Raw genomic sequence first — 12,001 nt, 5'->3', positions numbered from 1 at the left:
CTTTAGCTCAATGTTTCACTTTGTTGACTAATGCTATGAGCTGAAGTTACAGCTTACTTTAACTATTACCAAATATGTTGATTGTTCAAGTCCACAATGACGCAAGATCTGCACAGTCATGTTCAGACATGGTGCACATCATTTTTTTTGCAACAAGGATTCCATTCCATGAGTAAGAATTTTGTGTCATTTTCTTATTTTAATTACTTTGGTCAGTGGAACCTGACAGAAGTGTTAACAGACTGTGATGAGTTTACCAAAGTGAGTCACATCCTGATCACACTAAAACCCACTGCGCATCCAGGTTCTACCACGCTCCACCTACAGTGTGGTTATCACTTTGATTGCACCTTTAATCAAGAAGAATTCAGAGTTTGTTTGTTTTTTCTTGAGAATTACAAAAATGTGCTGTTCTGTGGAATGAAGTTACAGAAATGCACAATACAAGGAAGGCCAGTATGTTTTCAAGTGTGCCTAACACTTGAGTTTAAGGCTGTGAGGTTGTTCCAGTCTAGTGTGTATAGTCAACTGTTTTATTGTCTCTCAGATGTAACATTGTACTATAGCAGTAACTCAAATTGCTTGTGACTGTGCCAACAGAAGGCTCTGATTGTTGTTACCATTGATTATTGCAATTTGTAATCTAAATCCTGGTTCCTCAAGTCACCAAATTCAGGCGGGATGCTTGAACATCTCTCAAAAGTGTTGTGAATCGACCTCAAGAATGTGGCAGGACTAGGAATATTCTCTTAGGGTCTGAAAAGATGGGGCCCACCCAGAAAAACAGTCCCGGGCTGTGTGACGGCACTGGTAAAGAGTAAAAAAAAAAAGTCATTTTAGGTCATAAAAGTTGAGATACTGTGGAGGGTGTTTATAAACTGATGCTGTTTAGAGGCAAATTTAGGAGTTTTCTTTCATTCTTTTTCCTTTGGGGGGTTTCCATATTGATGTGATGTAATCTGGGCTGACAGATGGTGTTTTGACTATTTGGGTTGGGCGCGGGATTCGGAATATCCCTCACATTGGGTCTTGAGTGGCTTTGGCCTTTGTTAGGACAGTAAAGATAGCTGCATTGACAAGTGGTTATACCCCTAAAGAAAGATTATAGGTACTACAAAACAAGGGGGCCATTGTGGCAATCGACAAAGCAATCCTACGACAAAGCAAGTGTGTAGTGTGCCTTGGTTGCCCATATTTGCCCATTGTCCATTGTGTTGTGAGATGAGGCGCTTCAGAGTCCGAAAAAGACATTTGTCATGAAATTCCTAAAAGTGTACAACTGTGCCAAGCCTGTCACCACAGAACCACAGTAAATGTAGGGAATAAATTAGTAATGTGCGTGGGTGAATGAGGTTTACAGGGAGATTGGGCAAAGAAGACACACTTGAACTGATGCTTGAATGCTTGTTTCTTGACCCGTGTACTAAAGGTGTTGTTGTTGGCTGACTGATAGTTTCGCAATGTTCTAGTCAATTTTGTGGTCATTTTTACTCTTATATCAAATAAACTGGAGAGGTTGAGTGTAGTATGTGCACTTTCTGGAGGGTGAACTTAATTAATAATTATTTTTATTTATTTATTTATTTATTTATTTTAGCACAGCATTGTCTTTTCCAGTTAACATTAACTATATGAAATATTTTCTTAAGATAAGATCTTATTTTGTCATGTTTAAATGTATAGTAACCTGATAAATAACGAGAGTACACATATGTTTCATCAGTTAATGGTTGCCTCCTCGAGAGGACATCTGTTCGCAAGCGTATAAATTTAGCGTGCTCTGACTTAACTTGTAAGCTTTTGTGGTTACTGAAAAGTAATTACTAATATTTTAAAAATACTTTTATGACCCCCAACATTTCAGACTTTTTAGGGGGGTCAGACTTCCCCATGATTCGTACCATTGTCCGAGTGTTCGAACAAAGGCTGAAGTAAAAGTTTCTTCGATTTTTTTCCCTTTTTTTTTAGTTTTAGAAGACTAAACCTGTTTTGCTCACGTCCAGCCACTGACGAGTTAATAGTTATGTTGACCCAAAAGTGAAAGTAACAGTTTCATCGACTGTCGGTCTTTACTCAGCGTGTTCTTCTCGTGGTACTTCGCGCGGAGAAGGCTGTAGGCGTGTGTGTGTGTGTATGCTATATAGCGACTTAACCTAAAGAGGTAATATAAGAGAAGGGAGTTTCCGAATCTTTTGGGTGGACGTTGCATTGAAAAGGGGACGAATTTACTACTTCGGTCAGTATTCTGCATGCCTGGAAGTGTCAGCGGTCATATCTAGAGGAATAAGCAAACAATTGCTGTTTGTTGAAAGTACTCTGCAGATGCCTTCCCTGTGAGACAGCCTAGGTCATCGAATCGAAAGGTTTGTGGCTTATTTGTATTCCTTGTGCTGTTGAAGTGTGTTGCGTGTTAATGCGTCTTCTATGGGAATCAGACGCAACAAGGCGTTTCATAAAGGCTAAGCCAAGATCCAACGAACCAACGCCGTCCACTGACAGATCCCTTTTGATATCAAATAGATTACAGGTGAATTTACAAGATGTTCTGACAGCAAAATTTGGTCGATACATCAACACTTTTATGTTACGTCGCTGGCATAATTTATATTAATTATTAACTGATTCATGATGCTTTCTCTCTGTATTATATAGGCATATACTGTATGTATGTTTTTTCTCTCTGTATATATATATATATATATATATATATATATATATATATATATATATATATATATATATATATATACAGAGAGAAAATTATTCCAGTATCTAAATCTAATTCTAGATTCTAATTCAGAATTTTGAGTCACATTATTCAGAATTCCACTATTCAAACTAAATATTCATTTATTTCTGTACAGGTCCAAACAAAGGTAATTATGGGTGATATTAGGCACAGGAAAACGTTATGCTTTTGTATAAACAAATTTGGGAACAATGAGGAGACTAACATTGTACAAACAAATAAACAAACAAACAAACAGCATGACCCACATCTTGCAATTAAAAATGTTGTGTTGTAAAAAAAAAAGGGTAATTTTATTTTGATGACAGTTACACGTTACTACATGTAGGCCTACTTATTATAGTAATAACAGTAAATTATGCATAATTACAAGTAACTAACCCTAAATCTAAACCTAACCGTAACTCTATAGTAAGTACATGTAGATAATTAGTATTACTAAGTACATTAATAAGTAAATAAGTATAATGTAACTACGTCACCTTAAAATGTGTTACGTTTTATTTTAAGGTGCCTTTGTTACACTGTAATCATACATTTAAGTACTAGTAACTACATGTACTTACTATAGGGTTATGTTTAGGGTTATTTAAAGTTATTACTATCGTAACTACATGTAACAATGACACTAAAATAAAGTGTTACCAAATAATGTGTAACCAAAAAAACGAATGTGAATTAATGAGATAATCAATTACTGCCTAGTATTTCTAAAATTTAGGATAAAAAATGGCATCTTCAGTATTTCCAGAAGTTTAATCTAAAGGCACAACCAGAATATTGGCGCTATTTGAGGAAATGATGTGCATGTACAAATGATAATTATATAAAATAGCTGGCTTAAGTAAACAGTGCTATTTGAAAAACTAGTTTGAAATGTCTGTATGTATCTGCAATGTATTTTTCTCAAAATATTTTGTCAAAATCTGCTTTGAAGAGGAGAATCAAGCAGAGTCAACTGATTGCGAAATAGAAAATTCTCTTCTTGTGTCAAATAAAAGATGACGTTGCATAAAGAATATGATTTGTTCTGGCACGTGTTCTTCACGGTTCTTTCTTATGGATCCATTATTACCAGTAATAATTTTCCATATCCAAAAAAAAGTAAAGACATTTCCGATAAAGCTACAAAAAAATGTTGATTAAAAATTCACGTGTTCATCACATGCATATTAGTCAGAAACTTGCTGTCATGTTAAGATGATAGTAAATTCTCTGTAGGATTACAAGGAATTTTAATTTTTCCTTTCGAAAAAAAAGCAAAAAGAGACAACATCTGGATTTGTTTTACACAGCTGCTGCACAGGCTGTGTAGGAGAAAAACAGTGGAACGTTATGATCGAACTCCAGCCCTTCAGATGAGCAGCGATCCCCTTTCCTGCTTCACTTTGAGTTTTTACAACTCTTTTGGTCATTAAATTCAGATTTGCCAGCTCAGACTTTTTCGATATTTATATGTTTTACCTTCCAGAAGGAGCGTAAATGAATTCAGATGTGGTCCGGGTTCTCTTTGTCCAATATGAAGTTATGTGCACATAAAGTCAACTCAAAAACTTGCCATTCAATCTAGTGTGATGTTTGTTTTGACTATGTCTGTTTTTGTTTTTTTAATAGACCAAGCGGACATAAGAATTTTCTGGGATCCAGACCCATAATACAGTGCAAGCAGAGAATAAGCAGAACCATGATCCAGTTTGAATGCCGCCTCCTCAGGGGGCTGCTGGGTAAGTCCAGTAATTACGTGATTTCAATTGTATAATGCTAGCTTTTGTGCCAGTAGGACTTTGAAGATATTCAGTTGTGTGGGAAACTTGGATGTGACAGTACTTTACATAAATATTTCTGCAGTGGCACTTCAGAAACATTTAGAGTGATTCATTACTTCCTCAGCTAACTGGAGTGTCTCTTGTGCTTTTACACAAAAAGGACAAGCACAACTGATACATCCAAATGACAAGAACTTCTCTGGCTGATTATGTGAGCTAGCTTAGGCAACAGTTGCTAAGAATTAATGTGTGGTTTTAACATCTGCATATATGGTCAATTGTTACTTCTGAAATGAGTGTCAAGCTGAACATGTGTTTGAGGAGAGCTACTGCGTATGGTGCTGCCACTGAAGGACTAAGACGTGACTGTTAATGTCACCACTTCCTGTGTTCAGGAGAGATAGAGATCAGAAATAGACAGATGCATAAGGTAAAAGAGAGGGCAAGGAGGGGGATACCAGGCCAAAAAAGCCAGAATAACTTTGACGGGAGGTGGGGGTTGAGTGGTCGGACACCAGTAAATAGCCCAGGTTCTGTGGCATAACAAATTCCTAGCCCTCGGAAGTCTGTTTCATGGCTTGGAGACTTTGCTGACTGTCAGTCTCTGGGTAACAGCCCTATAGCGCAGCTCAACCACAGAGGCCAACCGCACTGTGATCCACAGCAAAGTGACAGATGAATGCCGGTGCCCTGTCTTTCCGCCCTGGGCTAGCTAGTCAGAATCACTTATCTTTAACAATAAAAGCTCCAAAATAGATACAGGATCAGCCTCAGGTTTGCTACCACAGTTCATCTGCATGAGTTTCACTTTATCTTCTTGAAAATGCTCCCAGAAGCATTATGTGATCATTTCATGCATGTTATGCTTTTGAGGACTGCAGCTCTTGTGTTGTGGCATTATGACTCGCTTTTTTGCAGCAGCACCTTTTTCCTTGTAAGTCGGGCTGTGGTTTGAGGTTTGTGTCTTGTCACATGGCCAACATTTGACGCTTTATTTATGTAACCTAATGCGTCATTGCCTTCAAATATATATTGCACCGTTACTATGTGACATACTGCTACAAAGTCAACAAAACATCAAGTAAAATGTGATGTAGTTAATAGTTATCATCAATAAATTGAAATATATACTCCATCTTCAAAACGGTTTTGAGTACATTCATCATGAAGATTTGAATTGATCCTATACATAAAGGTTACAGGCCTTATTAATTGATAAACTCAAATGAAGTGGAGAAACTGTGTTATGCTAGGCATATTTTGATGCAAAGTTTAAGTACAAAACAGCAATCATTTCATGAAGCCATTATTGTTTTTCTTCTTCTGTTCCTCTAGGTTTTATTTGTCTATTACCAGTGTGCATAAGTGCAGCACCAGATCTCTGCGGCCCACTGAAAACAGTACGGGAAAGCCTAAACTCAACCCTTAGGAGACGTTATATGGTAAATGGATTCATAATACTTAAATCATAGTGTTATATTCTGAACAATAACTATGTTAGGCTCTTGTAAAGCTTAAAGAGATTGATAATGAAAACAGACATAAAAAAGAGGAAAATATACAATTTGCATAAAGTGAAGGTTGTATAAATGTCTAGCACAAGGATGGGAAACTTCTGTCCTGGAGAGCCCCAGAGTTTAGCTCCAACCCTAATCAAACACACCTGAACAATCTAATCAACATCTGCAGGATTACTAGAAAGCTACAGGCAGGTGAGTTTTTATCTGGGCTGGAGTTAAACTCTGCAGGACAGCGGCACTCTAGGAACAAAGTTGCCCATCCCACAGAATGAATGGCATGCCAATAAAAGGTTTTACATTTATTCTTCACAGAAAATGAACTTTCCTATTAATTATACTATTCAAGTGCATTATGAGGAGGTGTTCAGACTACGCAACATCAGCAGACTGGTAAGTCTTTATCCCACTGACACTGTCCCTGACCACAGCCCTCTGACTCACTTTCCATCGTGGCTTATAGCCACACTCTCCACAACTTCCCACACCAATTAGATCATTTTTCCTGTTTGTCGCCGATCACCAGAGATTTAAATCTCGTGACTTACAAACAGAGTCAGATTGGAGTCAGAGTTTTAGTGTTTCTGAGGGCTTTGAGGGCCTGTGACTCAGCATTTGCAAATATTCAGGGGTGACTCTCACACAAACTAAAAAGAAAAAAAAAAGAAATACAGCAATTCATAACACTATATATATATATAAAATATTTCCATCACATATATATTTTTATATCTATCCATTCTTCAACCATATGTGGCTCTTGCTTTAACCATTTTCTATATTTTTTTCTTAATTTAATGTTATATTAAATTTAATTTTGGGTTTTAGTCAATTAATATTCAATTATCATTATTGTAATTTTAAGAATATATATCTTAAGTTGTAAAATATTTATGCATAATGGTAGTATATGCCTTTTGTTTATGCTTGTGTTAAAAAAACTTTTCAGGTAAAAATTTTTTTTTTATATAATACTATAATACAATAATTTACTTATTGTATTATAGTATTATATAAAATTTTATATATATACATATATATGTAGTTTACATATATTCCCCATTCTTTGTAAATTGTAAAATTGGTATGTAACTTGACACCGTAAATTCTAAAACTTTGACCTGACCTGGCATAAACACTGTGACCTTAAAATGAACTCTTTTTTTCAACATTACGAGACTCTGACACTGTAAAACAATACATGCCTATGAATCACAACCATTCTAATATAATTCAACATTTCCTCCCTCATTACAGTTCTTCGCCTCATTCCTTCTGTCTTATCTTGTTTATCTTTCACTCTCTGTTCTCTAGAACACAAGTACTGAAGATGAACCGGTGCAGGAGAGAGATCTACAGGATTTGTGGCTTTTGATTAGTCAACAGGGTATAAAGAGGGTTTTAAGGGTGCTGCCAGAGAGACATCCTACACGACGTAAATACCTCTCCAATCTGGAAAATCTCTTCAGAATTTTGAAGCGCTTTATAACCAGAGGAATCCCAGCGGTGAAGAGGTTAGAACAATGATGTCATTTCTGCTTTCTCAACAGCATACGCTATTAATAATTCTGGCTGTCACTGCCACTGCTCACAGTATCTCAAAGCTAACTTTTTTCTGCTTTTGAATACAAGTAGGCCTGTCTCAATAATCAATATATCGACTTATCGCGCAATATGTGTACATGACCTCAATAATTTTTGGTGACACAATATATCGCCCATTATGTTTACATAATAAACGTCACCAACATTTTGCCGATCATGCTGTCATCTGCTGTTTCTACACAGAGCAGTCATCGACAGGTTTTTTTTTAACCCCAAAGTGTACACCATCCCCTGCGAAAAACATCATAATCAAATTACTAAGCAAACACTTACAGGAATAACACAAAACTCATCTTTTTAATGCATCCAACCATTTTGTCCAACTCCTAATCCGTGCTGAGTCATCCCGCTAAATCGGAGTGTACCGCCCAGGTTACCGTGATTTTGCCAAGTACGACATGTTCCTGGATCAACATCTTTGTTGATCCTGGAACAACATTCCAATCAACAAGTAGTTTTAAAAAAAAAACTACTACCTTGATCAACACAAAATAGGTATCATTTGAAAGCTCAGAGTTTGAACTTTACAATGAATGTAGCCCCTTATGAAATACTGTTTTGTAGGCTACTATGTACTGCAATGTGTCAAAAACATCATACAGCTCAGATAATCATGTGTCATATGTCATTTGAAAGGTCTCATGGAGTAGAATACAACAAGATAATTGTTTTGGGCCTTGCCTAAACTTGAGCAAGTTTTTGTATGTGAAGCCCCGCAAGACCCATATGTAAAAATATACCGATGCGGCATTTATGTCACTTTTTCACTCGTAACTTGATGAAACATGATCCGATTTTGGAAAATTGCACAATATGTTTACAGCAGATTCTCATGATTAAAATGAGTCAAAAATCAACAAAATCTAATCACGAGATATTCCTCATGGAATTACGACACATAAAATCCCACAGGCACACAGATACTAACTAAAATCAGATGTAGCTCTCATGTGGTATTTTCGATTATAACTTAATGAAACATGCATAGATCGTAGAAAATGGAGCATCGTTACTAACAGTGGATTCTCCCAATTGAAATGAGTCAACAACATTATCCCTTGCGTTGATCATGAGATATTCCTCATGGAGAAACGATTTTAAAAATGCCCATTAGGGGGCGTCAAGGGCTAAACAAAAAGGCTACATTGGTTCCAAATGCTGTAACTTTTGATTACTTTATGCTATCACCACAAAATTTGATCCAGATGCCGCTCATGTACCACATGTAGGGGTACTTCACTTAAAAAATAATTGCCCTCCTACCTTATTTCCTTCCTGAGTTATTACATGTCAAATAAGAAAGATATGAACAATTACAATAAAAAAATTATATATATATATTTTTTTTATCAGCAGTTTCTCAGCATGAGAATGTCCAAATGTAATAATTAATTTTTTTATTTAAAATAATAATAATAAAAAAAATTCTATCAAACAATACCTACCTTATGAGTCCTTACTTTTGTGTATGTCACTAAGAAAAAACAACTCAAAAATGCCTTCAGGGTTTAAGAGGTTTAATAAAACCTCAATATAGGCTTATTGTTTTCTTGATTGGGTAAACTGAACTCAGTTAGACCCCTTGAATCTGTCCAGTCTGTGTTACTGATGTTATGTTAGCATTATTTATAGTATTTAAGTTCATCATAATGAAAAAATGTGTGTCTTTGTACCTGTTTCAAAATAGAGAGATCGTCCAGAGATCATACAAAACATCTGGGATCGATTGACGGACCCATATTACGAGGGATGGAAGTCTGTAACACCCAAGTCATTACTGGATAACTGTTATCGGACCATGCTTTGCCTGTTCAAAGAGTGCTTCTCAAATGAGGATGACAATTATGATTGTAAGTGAATGGAACTTGCTTTTTGTTTTTACATTTGTGTGACGGTAGAATATTGATCTGCTAAACATTGATTGGTAAAAGGCCCACTGAATCAATTCAACAAACACAGACTACTTTTTTTTTTTTCTTTTTTTTTTAAATGGATTTTTTTTGGGAATGATGGTACTGACTTACTCACTGGTGTTTTGCGGGTTTGAGGCAAGACAGTTGAGGTCCATCTAATGATTGCTACAATTTGGTTTGGGGAATTTTGGAGTCAAACCACTAGAAGGGTTCTTCCACCAGTCCACCAAATTTTTGTTGATAACCTCACGCAACCCCAAAATGTATGCACACGGTAGCAAAAAGATGGAAACTTTTGCTGTTTGTTGATGCATGTCTGTGGTCAAAAATCAGCCTTTGTGAATGAGAAAAAAAGTCCAAGGGGATTGAATCAACATCTTTATCCCCTCCCCTCCATGATGAATGAGATGGTTGCATGATTCAGGCTTTGAGGTTGTCTGAAGGATGTAAAGTACCTTAAGAAAACCCACATGTTTTTACTAGCCTGAACATGCCTGGTCTTTTGCTTTCTACCAACTCTTTGTGATGTGTCTCTAATGGGAGCTCTAAATAACATCTTTATATGTGACACCAAAATGCGACCACTTATCTGTGCGCTTTCTCTTAATTCATTTCTAGATTGTGAAGTCCTCAACTGGAGGAAAGGGAAGAAAACAACATAGCAGCAGATCTAAGCGGAGCTGATCCTGTCTTCATGTTGCTGGTGTTGGTGTAAAAGGGTGTTTCCCAGTGTATGTAGTGACATGCATCATGCTTGTGTGCCTCTTGTCCTTGTGACTGCCTCCACCGGTGTTACCCATATGGAAAAATACAACACCACTTGGAAGACACTGTACTGACCCTGCAGCTATTGCTCTCCGTCATTCAGAACATTCATACCTCCGTCCACCCGCCTGCCAACCTGCATATTTATGTGGCATTTTGCTAATAAAGGATCATGTATGCACTGTGCGTGTGCTCTATGGAGGAGAGAAGCTTTGACTCTTCGCTGTAGCATTTTCTATTGATAATTCCAAAAAGTCTTTGCCACTGTGACTTATATTTTTGAGGAAATTAAATATTTTGTCCTTGATGAATAGCAAAACAGTATATTATCATTGCCACGTTGTAAATGTTCTTGGTAAGATTTAGGCAAGACGTATAAATAACATGAAGCTTCTTTTGTACACGTATCATTTGCATGCAAATGTTATGCTGACTGCTGGCTTAGTCGGCACTGTTGCTTTTACCCATTGGCTCTTTACTTTGTGCTTTACTGCTGGTTCGATGTTGAAAGTTGGCACCAAAGTACTCCAATAAAAAAAGCTTTTTAAGGTGACCAAGAGGGTTTGATATCATATGTTTTATACACAGATTTTAATCTAGGTTATTTATTTGGGCTCCTGCCTCAGAATGTTCTGGTAACTGTTGTAACATGGCTTGGAAATAAATCTCCCACTATCACCCTCATGTGTTCACATGTATCATTTGTTTTAAGCTATGGGTTTGGTTACTTTACAAACACACTCACCTTTCACACACAGTACCTGATGGGTTTACAATATCAGAGATAAACATCACAAGACGCATTTTTATATGGAGGAGATGACATGCTAAATTATTTTATATAGCTAATTATAAACACTGTAACTAACCATAAAAGAAAACTTTAGCATTTTTATAATAATAATAATACACTAGAAACACTGCCTTGACAACTAAATGAAATCAAATAAGTTTAACTAATCAGAAATAAAATAAAGCTAAACCTACAAAATTTAATAAAAAATGCACATATGATTGCTAAAACAAACTCAAATTAAAATGAAATTATATTTAAAAAAAAAAGCTTTTTCAAAATATTAATAAATACTATAATAGCTTATAAATGATATTAAAATATGGGTAACACTTTAGAATATGGTCCGTCATTAATAAGTAACTATGCAGGAAGTAATGCTGGACTAATGAGTAGTACATTAACACTTCAGCTACACTATTAACTAATGTTGAAACAAGCTTAACTAATCAGTAAGTAATATTCAATTTAGAAGATAGTTCCTTATTAGCTAATCAATAATTACCTAATGAGATTACCATCATTAATAACTATTAACTAACGGACAAATTGTAAAGAACATTATCGTGTGTTTGAGACGTAATCAGTCATCATTTTTACTCTGAATATAGTCATAAAATGCATCACTAATTACTAAAGTGTTACCTAGTCACTATGCAGGAACTACTAGTGATCAGGACCATTATTTGAAAGTGAAAAACATCTTTTTCACTAAATATAATGGTCCAGATCTCTAGTAGTTCTTAGGTACTTGAGTAATTAGTGATGCATTATATGACCACGTTGAGAGTAAAAAAGGACATTCTTCAAGAACTACTAGTGATCTGGACCATTATTTTAAAGTGAAAAAGACGTTTTTCACTTTAAATAATGGTCCTGATCACTAGTAGTTC

At 35.9% G+C, this 12,001-nt stretch overlaps 1 protein-coding gene across 1 annotated transcript; it reads left to right on the top strand.

The window, feature by feature from the left end:
• Positions 1–2,079: 2,079 nt before the first annotated feature.
• Positions 2,080–10,999, top strand: il34 (interleukin 34). The gene is given in 8 exon segments (XM_048167782.1): positions 2,080–2,363; positions 4,364–4,473; positions 5,851–5,957; positions 6,348–6,425; positions 7,347–7,500; positions 7,503–7,546; positions 9,325–9,487; positions 10,169–10,999. Coding segments are annotated over 7 exon segments (630 nt in total). The 5' UTR covers positions 2,080–2,363; positions 4,364–4,433; the 3' UTR covers positions 10,213–10,999.
• Positions 11,000–12,001: the final 1,002 nt, after the last annotated feature.

The sequence above is a fragment of the Megalobrama amblycephala genome, linkage group LG19 (assembly GCF_018812025.1).
Source record: "Megalobrama amblycephala isolate DHTTF-2021 linkage group LG19, ASM1881202v1, whole genome shotgun sequence".
Classification (NCBI taxonomy): Eukaryota; Metazoa; Chordata; class Actinopteri; order Cypriniformes; family Xenocyprididae; genus Megalobrama; species Megalobrama amblycephala.
Note: the sequence above shows the minus strand (reverse complement) of the source record. Positions and strands in the feature narration are given on the sequence as shown.